General features: G+C 36.6%; 2 protein-coding genes across 5 annotated transcripts; one reads left to right on the top strand and one right to left on the bottom strand.

Annotated features, from left to right (window-relative positions):
- The first annotated feature begins 20 nt into the window (after nt 1-20).
- TRMT13 (tRNA methyltransferase 13 homolog) lies at nt 21-13,051 on the top strand. Of its 3 annotated transcripts, XM_058175530.1 has the most exons (11): nt 21-176; nt 1,449-1,495; nt 1,580-1,646; nt 2,526-2,588; nt 4,279-4,348; nt 4,630-4,736; nt 6,236-6,403; nt 6,596-6,662; nt 7,897-7,971; nt 8,340-8,739; nt 9,319-13,051. In XM_058175530.1, exons 1-11 carry the CDS (start codon nt 39-41, stop codon nt 9,512-9,514), a joined length of 1,398 nt encoding a protein of 465 aa, XP_058031513.1. In that variant the 5' UTR covers nt 21-38; the 3' UTR covers nt 9,515-13,051. The 3 variants fall into 3 exon arrangements, with proteins under 3 accessions (XP_058031513.1, XP_058031515.1, XP_058031514.1); XM_058175532.1 differs by having other exon boundaries at nt 34-194; nt 1,449-1,646; XM_058175531.1 differs by having other exon boundaries at nt 34-327; nt 1,449-1,646.
- LRRC39 (leucine rich repeat containing 39) lies at nt 9,634-20,181 on the bottom strand. Of its 2 annotated transcripts, XM_058175535.1 has the most exons (9): nt 18,954-20,181; nt 18,433-18,700; nt 17,885-17,990; nt 16,036-16,192; nt 13,768-13,904; nt 13,065-13,210; nt 12,046-12,198; nt 10,598-10,737; nt 9,634-9,791 (listed from the first exon to the last, which is right to left on the bottom strand). In XM_058175535.1, the coding sequence occupies exons 2-9, from the start codon at nt 18,555-18,557 to the stop codon at nt 9,745-9,747; spliced, it is 1,011 nt and encodes a 336-aa protein (XP_058031518.1). In that variant the 5' UTR covers nt 18,558-18,700; nt 18,954-20,181; the 3' UTR covers nt 9,634-9,744. The 2 variants fall into 2 exon arrangements, with proteins under 2 accessions (XP_058031518.1, XP_058031516.1); XM_058175533.1 differs by having other exon boundaries at nt 18,433-20,181.
- Between the last annotated feature and the right edge of the window lie 725 nt (nt 20,182-20,906).

Below are 20,906 nucleotides of genomic sequence, written 5' to 3'. Positions count from 1 at the left end.
AGGAGAAAGGGGGAGGAGTCACGACACCTGTAGGCAAGATGGCGGGGACTCCTGTCGAGGTGGCGTCTCTTCCTCAGCCGGGACGATGCGCCTATTTCGTGGAGCGGAAGAAGCGCTTTTGCAAGATGGTCCCGGCCCAGGGCAGGCGCTTCTGTGGCGAGCACAGCGCTGAAGAGGTAGTAGGGGAGAGCTAGGCAAGCCCGCTGGACCGAACGAGCCGTTTCGTTTGTAAAATAAGGCTCCGCTGGGTTTTGTTTCTAGGAGCTTCCAGTTTATCTTTTCTGACATAGTCAGAGGGAGGAAGGCTAGGAGACGCACCTTGATAAGGTCATAAGCGCACAAACGTGCCTACCGTTCCTGTCCTGTTGTTTTTTTCTTTTTTCTTTCTTTTCTTTTCTTCTTCCTATATATAGATGCTTATACCTCCTAATATTTACTCATATACATGCTTATATACTATATAATCCTTTTTATATGATGTTGTGACAAAATAAAATAAAAAAATAAATTTCATATATGTAGAGGGTATTCACACAGAGACAAACGCGCATGCGCGCACACACACTTTGGGAGAAGATGTCATTAGATTTTCTGGCTCATACCGTTTCATCTCATACTTCCCATCTTGGTGTAACAGTTCCCTCTGGATCCAGTGTTGGAAATTGTCATGATGGTTGTGAATGTCATTACAGGTTGTCCTCGACTTACCACCACAATTTGGCCCCAAATTTAGGTGCTGAGTGAGAAAATTCCTTGTCCCATTTTACGACTCTTCTTGCTGCATCTGTTAAGTGAATCACTGCAGTCGTTAAATTAGTAACACAGGTTTTTAAGTGAGTCGGGCTTCCCCATTGGCTTTGCTGGTCAGAAGGTCACATAAGGTGATGAGGTGACCCTTGGACCCCTGCGACTGTCATGAAAATATGAACCAGTTGTCGAGCATCCAAATGTAAATCACGTGACCATGGGGATGCTGCAATGTACATAAGTGTGAAAAATGGTCATAAGTCCATTTTTCAGTGCCCTTGTAACTTCAGTCACTTAACAATCACTAAATGAACTGTTACAAGTCAAGGAATATATATTAGGGCAAATTATGCTGGGTTTGGGGGAGTCTGGCTTAATTTCCCTAGAGCATATCATGCATAGGGAAAATGTTGCCATCAGCCTAGAAAAGAAATACAAGTGGAAATGGGCAGTGGCAGAATACAAACAGTTTTTTAAAACTACCGAGCACCTCATAATTTTTTCAAGGAAGATTTCTCTTTCACACCACCCTTGGATATAAGGCACCTTTATATCTTTATATCACCTTTATATATATCCTAGTCCATTATGTTACATCTATGTTATTTGGGAGTCACTTTTATTTTGGGGTGGGGGGGTGGAGCTGAAAAGGAGTATGATTTTAAGTTTTAATAAATTGTTCCTTTTTTTTTTTAAACTAGGAAGAACATAAAAGGAAAAGAATTCCTTGTCCTTTGGATCCAAAACAGTAAGCAAAGCAAGAATAGTTTGTGTGGTATTTTTTTAAAAGAACAATGGACAGCATTTCTAGTTTGTTCATTTTTAATTTTAGCACTGTGTATGAAGACCAGCTACAAAAACATTTGAAAAAGTGTAATTCAAGAGAGAAGCCAAAGCCTGTAAGTGTCATTGAAACTGCTTGAAGTAAAATTAAGGGGGACTTTCTAGGGGTATACTAGCAGAACTGCCTCGTGCAATGATGCTTCTTTTCATTAATATCCTAATGACAGTAAGGATATTTCCAGATGGAAGCATCACAGAACCACCAATAAATATATTGTAGTGTTTGTGCTTTATTATATCGGTATTCTACTTTCTCATACTTAACTGATTTTCAGAGATAAGAAAGATTGGAAAGTTTGTGAAGAAACATGAGAAGGTTGCAAATAGAAGGCAGGTTATCTGAATCCTTCCTTTATAGAGTTCAGTGGATTTAGCCAGACAATTGCATAATGGAAACATGGAAGCACCATGTTTCCATTATGCACAATTGCATAATGGAAACATGCAATCTCTGTGCAACATAAATGGGTCTTGGATATTATAGCAGAACAAAAATTGTTTACAGAGGGCTGCCTTAAAGCCAAGAATCTCAAAGTATAAGGGCAAATCCTTTCAGTAGGTAGCAGTAAAACTAATTTATTAAGACTTTACAATGATGTGGTTGAAGAAGAGTGAAACAAGAAATAAAGTAGAAAATATTTTTGACTAAACATTTTGTTTTATTTAGTCAAAACTTATATAAAATGAAAATATTCATAAGTTTATTATGTCTTATTGTGCTAATAGAAAATAATAGTTCTTGGTTCACCTATCTATCACTTATCACACTTTTCTAAATATTACTAAATAATAACTTTATGATTGTTTTGTGCTGTAGATACAATCAAACCCCAGAGTAATTTTGTTTTTTTCTTAAATTGTTTAACGATTAATGTGTGTAAATATTGAAAAAGGGAGCTATAATTAGTGTAACATTTTTCCATATTTCATTTAAGGTCTACTTTGCTAAAGATATTAATGCAGGACTGAAAAATGAAACAGAACTGCCTGAAGAACAGGTGAATAAATGTCTTGAATATATTTTGAACTTCTACAAGAGGGAAACTCAGCTTTTTAAAAAATTAAAATATTTATTATGTTTTTTAGTTTGTTTATTTATTAAATTTATATGCTGCCTCTATAGCCTGTTTGATATTGTGATTAAGGTGTTGGCCTAGAAACCGGGAGGCTATGAGTTCTAGTCCTCCCTTAGGCATGAAAACTGGCTGGGCCACTCTCTCTTAGCCACAACCCGCCTCACAGAATTGTGTGAAAATTTGAAGCAGGAATGTTAGGTATGTTTGCTTCATTGGCCCAAAGGTGCTTTTTCAAGAGGCAACTGAACTTTTGAGGTTGGAAGGGGGTGCTTTGACACTGGCGAGGGCTGCAGATACCTTCATCCTTAATTGTCCTGCTTCTGGTTCTGCTAGTTTATTGTTCCTGAGGGCTGACTCTTTGGCTATGAGGAGATCTACAATTGGTAGCTGTTCTGGTGTTAACTGCAAAATTCAGTCCTTTGGCTGAAACATTATTTTCTGCTTATATAAGCTCTCTGTCAGACAGATTTCTCACCGACCCTTCGGTCGGTTTTCTGAGACATGTCATTGTCCATCAGTGTTGGTTTTTCTGTTTTGTATGTTTTTTCCTGTCTACACTGCAGGGTAGAAAAATTGCCTTTTTTGTCATTCTTTGCTCTTGTTGTGTTGTGTTAGTTGTACCTTCTTTATAAATTCTGTGACCTGTTCCAATACTTCTGTTGGTCCAGTTGCCTCTTGAAAAAGCATCTTTGGGAGAACTATGTCCTGGATGACTGAGAATCTCCGTAGACATTTGCTGCATTGGATTGACCAGAAAGATGTGTAGACAGACAGAGAGACAAATGGGATTAAAATAATAATAATAATAACAACAACAACAACAACAACAATAATAATAATAATAATAAATTAGTGAGAATGTTATAGGAAAAATGCTGCTTTATAGAAGTTGCAGAGATAACAAATACTACAATCCCATTGGCCATTGTTTGTTGCAGAATTATAGCAGCACAATATGGTCTTAGCAATTAAATGTATCTAATGCTACTTGAGCAGCAGGAACAAAAATCCTGGTGTTGGAATGGACAGAGACATTTATTTTGCTGACATCCATGGTGGCTCATAAAGCCCTGGCAGAAAAGTATGCTAGCTTAAAAAAATGCTGATTGCACTGTACCACTGCAGATGGATGTAGATGGATATAGTATTTGAATACAAATGTTGTATAGCATGCTAAATACCAGAATTCAAAAATGATATCAAGAGATCTTAAAAAAGAGAGCAGTATATAGCAAGGGTCTCCAATCTTGGCAACTTTAAGACTTGTGGACTTCAACTCCCAGAATTGGTGGCTGTGGAATTGGTGGCTGAGGAATTCTGGGAGTTGAAGTCCACAAGTCTTAAAGTTGCCAAGATTGGAGACCACAGGTGTATAGGATATGAACATCTATCCCCCGATAACCTGAAGGCTTGATATGGTTACCCTTATTGGCACTGAGTGATTGAAAACAAAACAGAAAAGCTTTTCCAATCCTGTAAATTGTACTGTATTTATTACTATTCTGGCCCTTCATCTAAATCAGATGTATTAATTTTTTTCGGTTTTATTTTTGCTTTGTAATGACGGGTTTCTATAAACAAAGTAAGAAATATTCTGTGTCCATTCCATCAGGCACCAATTTCTGCACTTTCTAAACAAGAACTAGAGAACTTAATTAGCAAGCTTAAAAAAGCAAGTAACGGTAAGTATTTTATGTGGGTAATCACACAGTATAAATGATGAAATAATTTGAAATAACTGTTTTGTAATTTTATGGTTTTTGATGTGTATGAGAATTACATTGTAAAGTTATTTGCAATGTAAATATTGTAAATATTACATCGTAAAGTTGTTTATATTTAAAATATTTGCAGAGTTGGATATTAGTTTTCTCATCCAATAGGAACTACAGACATTTGAGAGAAAATTTACACTGTCAATTCAATTCAAACTCAAACATGAAATTCTACATTCTATTCTCAGCTATAAATTATGACCTTAAGGACCAAATTCTTTCCCATCAAGCCTTACAAGAAGCCCTAAATGATCCTCAAAATGGAGAGGCAGCTTTTAAACATTTGAAGCAACAGGTACCTGTCTTGCAAAAAGCATAATATATTTATTATGCTTTTAAAATATATTAAATATATTTTAATATATTTATATATTAAATATATATTTAATATATTTACATAATATATATCTTATTCTAAATAAATTGCTTCCTAGTGGGTGAACAACTTATAGCTTCTTTAAAACGCTGATAATTTTATATATGATCTTTAATCTCAGTTTAATCTACAACCCTTTAGATTTCCCTAAAATTTCATAAGAATATTGATGAATCTGATTTTTTTTATGTATATTGTAAAGTCATTCAGGTTTTTTGTTGTTGTTATTCTAGGCTTTGCATAAAGAAATTAATTTTTGCAAGAAATCATTGTATTTTCTAGTGCAAATAATATAATTTGGATTTAGAGTAAGAATAGAATAGAATAGAACAGAATAGAATAGAATAGAATAGAATAGAATTCTTTATTGACAAAGTGTGATTCGACACACAAGGAATTTGTCTTGGTGCATACGCTTTTGGTGTACATAAAAGAAGATACATTTGTCAAGAATTATAAGGTACAACACTTAATGATAGTCATAGGGAAACAGTTAATATAAATCTTAAGGATATCAACAACAAGGTTACAGTCATAAGTGGGAGGAGATGGGTGATAAGAACGATGAGAAGATTAATAGTAATGCAGATTTAGTAACTAGTTTGACAGTGTTGAGGGAATTATTTGTTTAGCGGAGTGATGGCGTTCAGGAAAAAAACATTCTTGTGTCTAATTCTGGTGTGCAGTGCTCTATAGCGTCATTTTGAGGGTAGGAGTTGAAACAGTTGATGTCCAGGATACGAGGGGTCTGTAAATATTTTCACAGCCCTCAATGGAAGGAAGGTTGGTAGTAATTGTTTTTTCTGCAGTTCTAATTATCCTCTGAAGTCTTTGTCTGTCTTATTGGGTTACAGACCAAACCAGACAGTTATAGAGGTCCAGATAACAGACTCAATAATTCCTCTGTAGAACTGTATCAGCAGCTCCTTGGGCAGTTTGAGCTTTCTGAGTTGGTGCAGAAAGAACATTCTTTGTTGTTCCTTTTTGATGATGTTTTTGATGTTGGGTGTCCATTTTAGGTCGTGAGATATGGTAGAACCTAGAAATTTGAAGTCTCTACTGTTGATACTGTGTTTAGTATTGTAAGTGGTGGTAGTGTGGGAGGGTTTCTCCTAAAGTCCAAACCACTACGGTTTTGAGTATGTTCAGTTCCAGATTGTTCTGGTCGCACCACGAGGCTAGTTGTTCAGATGGATGTAGCAGATGTTTAAGTATAAGGATGTAACAGATAAGTCATTCAAACCTTAAGGAAGATAGTATAGGACTAAATCACAAAGCCCATGTATATTGAAAGAATTACAATTAATAATACAATAGCGTTACAAATATCTGTTGCTGATTTTAGAATTCATTAATGCTTAATTCAAATAATACAATGAATATCTTTGCTGGTTCATAAATAAACTTGATGTCTATAGGCTTCTATATTAGGTAACATGAAAAGATTGCATTTGCTTGGACCAGGGAACTGTTTTGTGGAATTTGGAGCCGGACGGGGAAAACTGTCCCACTGGTTGGATATAGCTTTACAGGATGCCCAAGATGTTCATTTTCTTCTTGTTGAAAGGGCATCTACCAGGTTCAAGGTAAGGCAATTATTGTTATAATTAAAATTAACATTTTAATAATGCGGTATGTCAAAAAATGTTTTTAAAAAGGTTTAAAATTATTGGCTTTGTAATCTTGCCAGTGCTAAATGTTTTTTGTCTGGGTTATAAAATACAACCAGTGTATATGCACCCAACATGTCATAATAATTAGCAGTTTTGACCCTGCAGGTAGATGGCAAACACAGAAAACATTACTTTGAGAGGCTTCAAGTTGATATCCAGCATTTATCTTTAAGTAAGTTGCTTAAAGGTCTCTCTATGAACTCTGAAAAACAGTGCAAATGATCATGGTTGGGTTTCTTTTTAAAAAAATAATGCAGGTAGTGTTCACTGTAGTTATGGTAGAAATACAGTTGCTGCAGAGTTGGTTTTGGATGCCAAGATTCTTCTTGCTCAAATATAAGGTCTTTTGGATTACATTAAAAATAAAAGCAATATGGTATCTCAGTAGCCCCGCCCCCTCTCCAATTTTTCCTGCATTTTTCTTCCCTCTGTTCCTAGCTGTCACTAGTGATGTCCTAGTGACAGCCAATCTTCTAAATGCTGTTCTTTTCCCTCCCTCTTCTTAGTGACTGCTGTCATGTTTTTTTCTGCTATTTATCCCTCTCTAAACCCCTTCTACTAACCCCTTTGGATAACTATTATTGTTATTGTATGGGCTTTCCTTATTCTGCTAGAAAAGCACTTGTGGAAACCACCATGCTGATACACACACACACACACATACTAGATTAGATTAGATTAATATACATTACATTTAATACTGCTTCCATTATGTGACTGTTATTACAACAAGCCGATCAAAACAAATCCATATTAGTATTAAAAGGTAAAAGTAAAGGTTCCCCTCGCACATACGTGCTAGTCGTTGCCGACTCTAGGGGGCGGTGCTCATCTCTGTTTCAAAGCCGAAGAGCCAGCGCTGTCCAAAGACGTCTCCGTGGTCATGTGGCCGACATGACTCAACGCCAAAGGTGCACAGAACACTGTTACCTTCCCACCAAAGGTGGTCCCTATTTTTCTACTTGCATTTTTTACGTGCTTTCGAAACTGCTAGGTTGGCAGAAGCTGGGACAAATAATGGGAGCTCACCCCGTTACACGGCAGCACTAGGGATTCAAACTGCTGAGCTGCCAACCTTTCGATCAACAAGCTCAACGTCCTAGCCCCTGAGCCACCGCATCCCTTAGTATTAATAATACTAATTAATTAGTATTAATATTACCCTGTAATTAACCTTTAAATTAAATCTCTGTTTTCCTTTGTTAGTTTATTACATATTAATGTAGCAGCATGCCTTACTTTAAATCCCCCAAATATTTTGACTTACGTGTCCCATCAGCACTAACAGGGATAATGTTCAGGAATCATGAGAGTTATTGGCCAAGAATTAAGTTGAGGAAGGATGAAGTGTATTGTTCACAATCATGACAACAGAATGTCATAATTGTTGGAATTTTTTTTGACAGGTAAAGTTCCACTTCTTGTGGAAGAGAACCCATCTCTAATAGGAATTGGAAAGCATCTGTGTGGTGCTGCAACAGGTAAAATTGTATAGCTTGCTTATGTATTGAAAATAATGTAATAGAGCCATTTAAAAGATATTGAAGAAAGCTTGTCAACAACTTTTATTCATGTACACATGCTTGCTAACATACATTGATTACCGTTGATGCTTGTTCAAGGCTTATTGAAGTCAATAAACATGCTTATTTAAATAGTAATACTAAAGAGCTAGCTTAAAATAAATGCTTCATAATACATTTATGGCAAAAGTAAAAAAAGTGATTTAAGCTGCTTGATAAAATGGTCCAAGTATGTTATATAGAATTTTCACAGTTACATTAATGTGTGTACATGTGTGCTGACGCTGCATGTAGCAATTAAATATAAAAATAATCTTTATTCACAGATCTTGCTCTGAGGTGCTTAGTTGACACCTATGTGAATTCACATGCTGAAGAAAAGGAAGGCCCAGTCACTAAATGCCTCAAAACTGATTGTCCTGGCCAAATACATAGCAAGTGTGCAGCTGAAAACTGGAGCCCTATAGCTGGAATTGTTATTGCACTTTGTTGTCATCACAGATGTGAGTGGAGGCATTATGTTGGCCAAGATTTCTTTACAAGAGTAGGACTTGGCCCCATAGAATTTAATTTTTTCAAAAGAATGACCAGCTGGGCTACCTGTGGCATGAGAGAAAGAAGAACAGAGACCAGCAGAAGTGGTATACAAAATAAAGGACAAAGAAACGTAGATGAACATGATCAGGATAATATAAATACTGACTGCAGTTTGGATAGTCTTCAAGGGTACGTGGTCACTTTGAATACAATTGTCAGCTCCACAATATAAACCAGATTAGGAAATTAACTCCACAGGAAGACTAAAACTATTTTTTATTGAGATTTACTGTAATAATGCAACCTTTCAAGTCTGACTACTGTACCTCCTCCTTCCGATACTCCAGTGAATTAGGGTAGCATCTTGCTGAGTCACTTTCAAATGTTATCTCATTGTTCTGGACATAAAAATGTTTTTGCTTCTTTTGCCTTTCTTATGTTCTTTTGCCTTTCTTATGCATACTTCCAGCAAGATGATCGTCGTTATACTCTAACAACAATAGGCTTCGGGGGGAAAAATATGTTGTCTTAAATATTTTCACTGCCAAAATATATTTTGTCATTTATGCAACTAGAAAGTCTAAAATTGAACTAGTCTCTATTCAATTAACATTTATGTCTCAACAGATTAGTAATATACTAATCAATGAGTCCTTGATTTAAATTGGAGGGAGAAAAACCAAGTTTGTAATGAATTGCTTGAAATAGAGCGTCCAAAAGTTACTCACCTTAGTTTCTAAAGTTTTTTCCCCCCTTTTTTTGTTCTAGGCTGCTGACTGCTGATGAACGAAAACAGATAGGGTACCTTTGCAAACTGTTGATTGATCATGGTCGGATCGAGTACTTACAGCAGAGAGGATATGAAGCTGTGTTGCAGCGCTATACAGACTCAAGTGTGTCATTAGAAAATATTCTTCTGACAGCTGTTCCATCTCAGTCTTCATTATCTTCCACAACAACTTAAAAGCTTCAAGAGATCTTTCAGGAGTTTCACTGCTTCCATGATTTTTGCAAGTTTGTAACATCCAGGATTGTGTTTAACAAACTAGGGATAGTTTACAGCGTCCTTTAGATCACAAAAAAAGTACTAATAAGTAGATGGCTCAAAATATTTGTTACAATAGATCTATATTTTTAGTTTCTCTCTGCTCCAAAAAATTATAATACTTATCAGCTTGGTGCTATTTTTCGTCTTCAGTCAGTGGTGTCAGTAGCACCTGAAATATCACTTTCCATATTTTCTGAAAGAGAAATGATAACATTTGCCAAGAAATGTACATTTTTCAGAACTATACCAACATTTTAAAAGTTTTTTCCCCCAGTATATCTATATGAGGTTTTCAAAAGCATTTTAATCTATATTTTTACAAAAGATTAAGGTATCTATCTAAACTGACCTATGAACCCACTGTGGGCCAGCATGATGTTTTTCACATTACTTAATGGTTATGCACCAGCAAGTGGAATTTCCTGTGTTCTTTTTGCATTGTCCATTCTGCCCCTGCAATTCTCTTAAAGAGAGGTTTTTCTCTAGTTCCGTAGCACAACAGGAAAGGATTAATCTCTCGAGAGTTCTGTGATCTCATATAAACCAGGATGTTTCAAAGATCTGTTCATTGCAGCGTGGTTCATATAACATTAAAATGATGCATTTTAGCGCTAAAGTGAGCAGTATGAGGGCTCTGTTTCATATATCAGAATTATTTAATGTTCAAGGTAGGATTGGGTACATTTAATATTTTGGATCTCAACTTTTAAACACTATAAAATGCCACAATATGTCAAGGAAATTCTAGTTTTCCTTTAACAATTCTTAAATATATTGTAGGCCACATTTGTCTGATTCAAACCTTTTAAAAGAGATTATATTCGGTTGTTATTGTTTACTATGAAGCTATTTTGGCTTCATGCTTTCTATCCTCAAGGCCACTATTGCTTGTCTAACAAACCATCATTAAAAACTGGTTTAATGTGCAAACTCAGCTCTTGAAAAATAGGGCACTCTCCTCACTTAGTCTATTTATTTTTAAGCATAAACAAATGGTACCTTCACCATTGAGTGACTTCTGAATATATAAATGCATGAACTGAATTCCATAGAGTTCTTGTTCCTCCTCTTCTTCGGGATTCTCGCAAGGAGGAAGTGTAACTTGCAGCTTTAATGGGTTATCTCTGAAGTTGACAAATCTAATATATATAGAATAGAATAGAACAGAATAGAATAGAACAGAACAGAACAGAACAACAGAGTTGGAAAGGACCTTGGAGGTCTTCTAGTCCAACCCCCTGCTTAGGCAAGAAACCCTACACCACTTCAGACAAATGGTTCTCCAACATTTTCTTAAAAACTTCCAGTGTTGGAACATTTACAGCTTCTGGAGGCAAGTCATTCCACTGATTGATCGTTCTAACTGTCAGGAAATTTCTCCTTAGTTCTAAGTTGGTTTGATATAATGGAATTAATGAACTAATGTTCCTTAAAGTGGAAACACTTTCAAACTTAATAATTTGATTTTTAGGTAAAATAATGTTAATACAACCATTACAAAGCCTCAGTGAAGGCAGTGTTAATATATCATGTTCATTGGAATCTAAGTTTCATTTCACATGGAATACTGGTTTAGTGTTTATCTCTGCATTCAACTAATCTCCCCCCCACTTCTCACTCCACAGTGAAATATGAGAATCTGATCTAGCCATGTTGACTTTTAAACATCACTGGGTTTTTTAAAATAAGCTCTCATTTTAAATTAGAATTTAGATAAAAATTGTATGGTAGAGGTATAGATTCCAGATTGTCACAGCTTGTTTTAACAAAACTTAAAGATGACCACAATATATCAAATTCAGGGGAGATTGTAAACTGTGAATTCACTAAACAAAACCATCTGATCTCATGGTTATACCTATGAGGAGAAAATGTGGTTCAGTCATAATCATTATTTTCACGTTAACTAAAATTCAGTACCATATGAAATTAGAACCATTGTATCTTTAGCCCAAACACAGGTTTGGTATAGGGGTTAAGGCAGCAGGCTAGAAACCAGGAGACCATGAGTTCCTATCCTGCCTTAAGCACAAAGCCAGCTTGTTAACTTTGAGCCAGTCACTTTCTCTCAGCCCTAGGAAGGAGGCAGTAGCAAACCACTTCCGAAAAACCTTGCCAAGAAAAGCAAAAGATAATTAAAAATGTCTTATGCTATTACAGTTCTAGATTTCCTTCATCTCAGCTATTTTCTAATAGATGCTGAGAAATCTGTATATTGTCATTGCTCCCTAGGATAGTACAGTATGTAAGTTCTCAGATATTGTGGAGAGAATAGAGGTGAGATTAATAATGCATTCAGCATAATGCAGTTACTGTTATGAGGGACGAATCTGACAGTACTGCTGAAAAGAAGACTAAAAATATCAGCCATGGGCAATAAACCTGGTTACATTTATCTAGAGCACTTAATTTTCCAACTGCAGCTAAGAGGGTTTTTTTCCCCTTACCTTAGGTTTGGCATATTCTTCAGACAAACAGGAATATCTTGCAGTTTGTTGCTGGTGAGAACAAAGGTAGTCATATTCTTAAGATTAGAAATGGATTCAGGCAAACAGGTTATTTCATTCCTTTGGAGCCACAAAGTATGTAGGTTTTCTGCTCTGTAAAGTCAAAAAGGTCTATTAATTAGAAAAACAACTGAAGTTTATATACATTAGTTCGGCTTACTGTGGACATTTCTCATTTTGGCAGTAAACCTGGAGTGCAAAAGTAAATTGTGATAACCTTAAGCAATTTGGAGTCCTAAAAGTCCTACTCCCTGCTAGAGAATCATACTTTTCTGCTTGCTATTTATGTTGGGTGGAGTTGACAGTACTTCATAACCATTCCAACTCCATAAAAACTATTAATACATCTGATAAATACTGCAGATTTCCAGGGGGAAAAAATATGAATAGCAGTCTTCAGCAAAATAATTGTTGTTTTATCTGTTTATCCTTCTCCAAATGCATTTTCTGTAATTTCAACAGCAATGAATCATATATTATCAAATAAAGATCTCAACCTAGAATGGCTGATTTTAAATTGAGCATTATCTAAATTTTGGTAACCATTATATTTGTCAACCTAACTTTCCCCATCTGCTAAACATCTGCAAAACTATTTACTGATATATTTTTTTTGACAAAAAATGCTCAAAACTATGACATAAACTAAAATGCTATGGAAATTATTCAAATCAATCAATTTCCATGATAATTTTTGTGTTTGTTTGAAGTCAGTTAAAAGAATGGGATCCAAATGGTATACATTTCAGTTTATCTACTTAGATTTTTAGATCATGTTTTTAAAAGCCTTTATATCTTACAACTGTTACAGGATATGTATAATTCAACTGCTTGCCTGAATACTATTGTATTTGTTTCATTAGGTAAGTAACAACCCTAACCTTTTGTTTTTGTCTATGAAATTAAAACTACAAGATCTTTGATAATTAAATCACAACGACATGAATCATTGCATTTACTTGTCAATATTGCCAGGGATTTCTTTCAGCCGGTTGCTCGCCATATCTAGCCATTCCAAATTAGGCATATCTAGGATAACTGGTGGGAAAGTAGTGAACCGGTTCATGCTCAGGTCTAGGTGAGAAAGCTTCTTCAAGTTGCTCAGCTAAAAAAAGAAAGAATCTTAGCGATGATTCATTTTGATAAACCACATTTCATCAAATGATAGATATAATGGAACAGTGGGAAATTCTGTGTTCTGTCTTCTGACAAAATGTCTGTCATGCTTTGCTCAGGGATTGAGAAGGAAGCGAACAAGGAAAAAAAGAAAAAAGGCTTTTTAATCACGCTCAACCAAGGTCTGGGTGAAGAGATTCAAAACACCAGCTGGGTGGGAGCCATTAAATTTAATTTATTGTATGAAACTTCAGCGAGACTCTTGATTTGAGTACACAGGTGATGTCATTTATCAGCACTGACATCTTTCTGTGTGATTATACATGCAGCTGCTATAAGTTACAGGGAAGAAAAATCACCCTTTGATGCCTCCATGTCAGTGGTATATTTTGCATGACTGATGAGGCAAACTAGTATGTTCACATAGGGGAACAAAAAAAATGAATGTTCATTAGCTGGTCATTTATTAATTTATTGCAAGTCATTTTAAACATTTAAACAATATCTTGTTATTATGAACATAGGAAGACTATGGTATTTCCTAACCTGATGGGGAAGGTCACAGATGTCTCTATTTACTGCCAGTTCCAATCTTTCTAAGCCAACGCAGTTGCCTAACTCTTTAGGAACCAACTTAATTTTATTATAACTGAGGATCAACTCCTGAAGATTTGACAATTGACCTATAGGAGTAAGACAGATTAAAGAAAGCGTTGGTCACTTGCAAATTCCCTTTAAACAAAAAGCAAGCTGTTAAAACTAGAGGGAAAGGAAAAACATCAACAATATTAGTGTTAAAAGAAAGCTGCTACAGATTTTTGAGACTCATTTTAGCAGTCTAACATTACAACCACTCATAGAAATGTCAGATTGCCAAAGAACCGATACTAGAAACCAATTTCACTTCTTAGTTACATAATTACTGATCCAGCCCATGGCAAATATTCAATAATCTGTATAATTTACCGGGCGCTCAACACTTTCTTCAGATACCTATCCCATAAGAAGTTTTCATTTTCTCAACTCTGGTGTCCCTTAAATAAGTCTTTAAGACTTGTTCTTCCTCCATTCTTGGATGGGGCTTGTCTTCAGTGGATGTTTTGCACAATGAGATTTTGTTCTTTCAGTTTCCATTATTTTTATCCTTTTTTTAAAAAAAAATGATTTTACTGTAAACCACTCTTAAGTTGATGAAATTGGGTGGGTCTATAAATTTCATACAATAAGTAACTCAGCTGTCCTCAATTGGTGTCCTTCAGATGCATCAGTTACAGCCACAGAATTTCCAAACTTGGGCCATGAGATAAATTCTGCAAGCTGTAGTCTCATTACACATAAGGAAGGTTACTTAGAACAGTGGTCCCCAAGCTTTGCGACTTGGCAGCCTGGCTATGGGGGACGGATGAGGGGAACCAGGCCGTGCAAGTGGCCGGCTGGTGCATGTATACATACACAGCTCAACTTGCTCGCCTGGTGGACTAGCATGTATGCACATGCCGCACAGTTCGTCTTGCGCAACTTGAGTTGCGTTTGCAGGTTGAGCTATGCATGCGTACATGCGCCAGCCTGCCACTCACACAGCCTGGTTACAAATGGGCCATGGCTCGGTAGTTGGGACCCCTGACTTAGGACACTATGAAGAAATCAGGAGTCTAGAACAGAATAAAAACTTAGGGAAAAAATACTCCTTTGTTACAGAAGCAACTGCTGCTTTCAGGTTGCCAAATGCCAGAAATCTTTATGCTATGCTGAACAAACCCATCAATTCACCCCAATGTCTCTTCTTTAAAGCATCTCAATACAACACACTTCTTGAAAGGTAAAACTGAAAGTCAATTGAGGACAAGGGAAGTTAAAAAAAATAAAACCCAGGAAATTCTGCTCAATAAAGATGGACCAGAAAACAGCTCCTATGCTAGCAGCCCCCATGCTCCAGAACATGCTCCTCTGGAGGTACTTTCACTACAATTTTCGTAACATTGCAAAAGACTCAGACAATTCTGTTTTAACATCCTTTTCAGGTTTAATGATTGTGGCAGTCATATATATGATATTATTATATACTTTTATGTGTTATTTATTCAGAGTAATCTTTTGTTCTCCTTTCTTGACTCATTTATATGCACCACCAAGAGAAAGATTGCTAAATGCTAATAATGCAGCTGTTGCTAATAATCTTGTCAATATCTGATGAAAGTGGACTGTTACAAAAAGCACGTCAAAATAAATTTATAATATTTATAATGTTTCAAGACTCACTGTTTTACTGATACATTAATTTTATAAGATAATCATGGGAACTTTCTGGAATAGAGTGAAAGCATCTCTTTTATTTTTATTTATTTATTTATTTTTGTCACACAGTATATATAAGCATAAGCATGTAATAACTATACAATATATAAGCATATATATGAGTATGTAACAACTATATTAATTGGATATAACGAAAGGAAACAATAGGACAGGAACGGTAGGCACGCTTGTGCTCTTATGCACGCCCCTTATTATTTCTTAATGCTATAAAGCACTATATACGTTTTGAAGGAACCCAAAAAACAAAGAACAAAAAAGCACTCTCAATTTCTTTTGTCTGCTGTTTATCAAGAAGGAATTTTTCAAAATATGATTTTTTAAAATTAAGTACTTCTATAATTATTTTTTTTTGTTTACATTTATACCCCGCCCTTCTCCGAAGACTCAGGGCGGCTTACAGTGTATAAGGCAATTATACAGAGAGTTTTAAGGAACTCTCTAATTCAGAACCTAACCTGAAGAGACAATTGCAAGGAGAAATGTTGACATGACACTCACCAATCTCTCTAGGAATGTCTGCAATCGAATTTCGAGATAGATCTAGGACAATGAGGTTTTGAAAGCGACCAATGTAGTGAGGGATTTTGATCAAATTAGTTCTATGAAGTTGCCATTCCTGCAGGTAATTCAGTTTCAGTAAGCAAGAAGGTAGAGTCTAAATTTGAATGAGAAAACAAAAAGTGGTAAAGTCTCTAAGTACCCCAAATCAATAATATTACAGGCAGTTCCCAACTTACGACCACAATTGGAACCAGAATTCCTGTTGCTAAATGAGGTGATTATTAAATGAGTTGTACCCAATTTTACCACCATTTTGCCATGATTGTTAAGTGAATCAAAGCAGTTAAGTGAATCATATGGTTGTTAGACCAGAGTTCCCCAACCTTTAATAGGTGGCAGCCTGGGGCTGCGAGTACCCATGGCGTTCGCATGAGTGGGGCCCCAAGTTCCCTCATGAGTGAGGTCCTGAGCACCTGCAATGCTCGTGCAAGTGGGGCCATGAGCCCCTGCGCAAACGTGCTTGCACTAGCCAGCCACTCACGTGGCCCAGTTGTCAATAGGCTGAGGGCCGGTAGTGGGCCACGACTCACAGGTTGGTCACCCCTGTGTTAGACATGTCAGGCCTCTCTCATTTCGTTTGTTTGTTGGAAGCTGGCTGAGAAGGTTGCAAATTGTGATCATATGATCATATGACACTGCAGCTATTGTAAATACATGCCAGCTGCTAAGTCCCTGAAGTTTGATCACATGAACCTGATGACAGTCTGAAGTGTGAGTACCAGTTAAAAAAAATAATTTTTTCAGTGCCACTGGAAATTCAAACATTCAATAAGAGAAAGTTTGTAAGTTAAGGACCTCCTGTACATTAAAAGGTTGCAGTAATCAGTTTTAGGAACTAAAGAGACTGACACGAAATACAGTGTACCTAATGTAGACTGCAAAAATACAGATAGCCTCTTATAAAAAAAACCCTCAAAATTTCCCATGCATGTTTTATAATAATGTGCACTGTAGATTTAGGCATTCCAATATCTTGTCCTATTTTGGTGTTGCTATGACATTTGTATAATTCAACCAGATCAAATTTTTGCTTTAAGAAGACTCTTCTTTTTTTGAACTTGTTCTATTTTCCTTTGCAGAATATTTCTTTTTTTCCATTTTACACATACAGAGATGAACATTTCTGTATGTACTAGCCTTAACTGCTCACAATCTAGTCCAGTGGTTAACCTTTTTGGCACTGAGTGCCGAAACTAGAGTACATGTGTCCATGTGCGTGTGCCGGAGCGCTGGAACCCAGCCAGCTGCTCTTCCCAGTTCCGTTGTGCACATGCGCACTGGCCAGCTGCTCTCTTCTGGGTTCTAGTGTACGCATGCGCGTAGCCAGCCTGCGCACACCAGAACCCAGAAGAGAGCAGCTGGCCAGTGTGCATACACGGCGGACCAGCTGGGCGGCGTGCATGCACACGCCGAAACCTGGAAGAGCAGCTGGCTGCTGTGCGTGCCCACAGAGAGGGCTCCGCATGCCAATTCTGGCATGGTTCACCATCACGGATCTAGTCTCTCCTGAACTGACTTTTGAGTGTCATTAAACCCAACCTGATATCAATTTACAATTCACACTAAATCAAATATTGCATTGTTTGAATTCGCATAAATTGCATCCTCGCTATACTTAGTAAAAATTATGTTCTTTTCACATGTTTTCAAGAGCTCTCATCCAACACAAATAGCTCTTGTAGTTCTGCGGGAAATGGGGAGCAGCTGACCATTAAACCGATAAATCAAAATACTGAAGAAAAGTGAAGAATGAAAAATCATCTTGTAGGAGCTATTGAACAAATACCTGCCATTCTTCCTGCTCAATCCTTAAAACAGCCCTTCCATCTTCGTTGATTACTTTGTCTTTCAGCTTGGCCAAACTGGCCCTCTCTTCCCAAATAATTGTCAGTCTAGGAAAAAAAATTGTAAAGCTTTAAAGATGCATTTTCCTTATTGCTGCAATTTCCATCATGCTTTAAAACATTTGGAGTCTGGAACTGATCAGGCAGCAAAATCAATTGTGCTATCCAAACAGTGAAGCAGGTTAGTATCAGTTTCTCAGAAACCAAAAGCTCCAAAATCATCATATTGCACTACATTTACTACTGAGTTGTGTATCATCTTGGGGCTGGCTGGCCTTGACATAAAGAGAATTTAATAGCAGAATACTGGAATGTACTACTATTGCTACTTGCAGAACAGAATGGCAGAATTTCTGAACATTTAAAATTTTTTACCACCTCTATTTGCTGTTTTTCACACTATTGTAGGACTCCCGAAAACCACAGGGAGATCCCATTTGAAATGTGATCATACTTCTCATCCAAAGGATCCCTAATTAGGAATACTTACCTCCCTGCAGCCTTCTGACTGAATTCTTTTTGCTTCCGAAGCTCTTCGGTAATTTTCTGGATTCTGAGTTCCCACAGGTCTTTAATAGCCACAAATGAGCCAACACAAACAGTCGTTTCAGTCATAGCTCTTCCGCATTCAAACTCAGCACCCACTTTTCACTTTTTGGCATGGTATCCGGAAGTGTCACGAGCAAAAGAGGAAACCCACGTTAGATTGACAAATGCCTTCAATTTCTGGATTTTTAATTGACATCCAGGAGAAACATCTATAGGAAGGACAAACCATTAATTCACCATTAACATCAGAACCTATTCTTAGAGTCTTGCATGCAGACCTCTGTTGTCTGCCAGAAGCTTTTGGACAAAGCCTGTCAGACAACTGTGCAAAAGAATGGCAATCGGGAACCACCAGCCATTTGAAAAGCACGCTCCCAATTTTAGCTGCAAAGCAACAACAAACTCCTTGCCAATTCACTACCCCCTCCAGGAGTGAATTAAAGGATTTTATCAAGCACTTACTTGAAACCACAGATGGTTTTCCATGACCCAGAGATTTCTGTACAGTAAGAATTCCGTCATGAATTTTGATCGCTTTGTTAAAGCCATTAAACCCTTCCTGTCAATTATGACAGAGCAAAATGTCACGGCAGCGAAGTTCTAATTTTAACCCATGACATTGGCAGGAACAAGTTCAAATAGTAACAACCTTCACAAAGACAGTGACTGCAGCCATAAAATAAAGTTCTGCCTGAGGGAAAAAATACAATAGATCTTGATTCTAGACAAACTCTTGAAGAATAGATACATCGTACTAATGACAGAGATTATTAAAGACAAGGCCACGGTGTCCCTCTGTTGTAGCAGAGATTTGTAAAACCTGGACTATCCGGAAGGCTGAATGAAGCAAAATGAAAGCTTTCTTGGAGATCGTGGAATTCTCTGTTTTTTTCAAATGCTGGGGAAAAACTGCAGAGAGATTTTGGTCCATGAGAATAAATAACGGAAAACAAGATGAAGTGAAACGGGCTAGTCATTGGTAGCATCGTGAAACTACAATTTAGATATTTTGGACATGTGTGAAGGGATAAATCACTGGAGAAGGCTCTGTTAGTGATAGAAGACATGTGAAGGAATCACGAGAACACATGGTAACAGTAACAGAGTTGAAAGGGGCCTTGGAGGTCATCTAGTCCAACCCCCTGCTCACGCAGGAGACCTGTACTAGGCATTCGAACCGCCGAACTGCCAACCTTTCTGATTGACAAGCTCAGTGTCTTAGCCACAGAGCTATGGTGGCCCAGTACCATTACTGATTACATAAGCATGACTTACAAATCAAAGAGTTATTGACAATCCTGGTGAAATGATGCATTAGTCCAGCAACCAGCTGGAAATGGTTCAACCCCCACCACAAATATTCTTTATTGTTTTCTTTAAAATTTTCCCTCAGCCCAAACTATGTATCACAGTTGATAATAATGTCTAAAATGATCATAATCCAAGCCACAGCCCTGTGAAACAGTAAATAACAAGAATCTTATTCCTGAGTTTTTAGTTAAGCTCCGATTGAAGAAGGAATGATTTTTTTAATAACTTCCAAATATTTCAGTTTTTAATAGGAGCCTAAAGTACAAAGGAAGATTGAAACATGAGGACTACGGAAGTTTTGCCAATGATGCTCTCTCACGAGGACAATGAAGGAAACTGTAACTCTTACAGGGGTCCACAAATTCTTCAGCTCATTGACCCCATCAAGAAGTTCATATAAACATTTATATGAAAATAATTTAATAAATAATACTTTTAGAATAACAAATTAACTCGATTGTATGATTAAGTGGGCACAAAATTTTCAGCAACCAATAATGTTGGAAACTTGGGAAAGAATTTGGGTGAGGAATGTTAAATTTACACAAGCGCAAAATATGAGAGAAAATTTTTATAAGATGTTTTATAGATGGCATATAGACCCAAAAAAATTGTCATGTATGTATCCTAATGTACAGGCTAAATGTTGGAGATGCGATTGTGAAGATGCCACTTATTACCATATATGGTGGACTTGTAAAAAAGTTAAAGCATTTTGGATTAAAGTATGGTGGATTATGCAGAATATTTTGAAAAAGAAGATTAAGTTTACTCCGCAGTTCTTTTTACTAGGAATAATTATGGACTGTACAGTTATAGAGACTAAATTGATTTTGAACTTAATAACAGCCGCAAGACTTTTGATTGCTCAATATTGGAAGAAAGAAGAATTACCTACAATTGAAGAATGGACACTTAAAGTATCAAATCTGGCAGAAATGGCAAAAATCTCTGCTTATTTGAAAGACTATACACAAGAAAAATATATTTTAGAATGGAAAATGTGGATTGATTATATTCAGAATAAGTATCAGATAAAAAAATATCGAATAGCATATGAGTAAATTTAGGAAATATTTTGTATTAGATATATTTCTGAAGGAG

The sequence above is a fragment of the Ahaetulla prasina genome, chromosome 3 (assembly GCF_028640845.1).
Source record: "Ahaetulla prasina isolate Xishuangbanna chromosome 3, ASM2864084v1, whole genome shotgun sequence".
Lineage (NCBI taxonomy): Eukaryota > Metazoa > Chordata > Lepidosauria > Squamata > Colubridae > Ahaetulla > Ahaetulla prasina.
The sequence above is the reverse complement of the archived record's forward strand: the minus strand, read 5'-3'. Positions and strand labels throughout refer to the sequence as shown.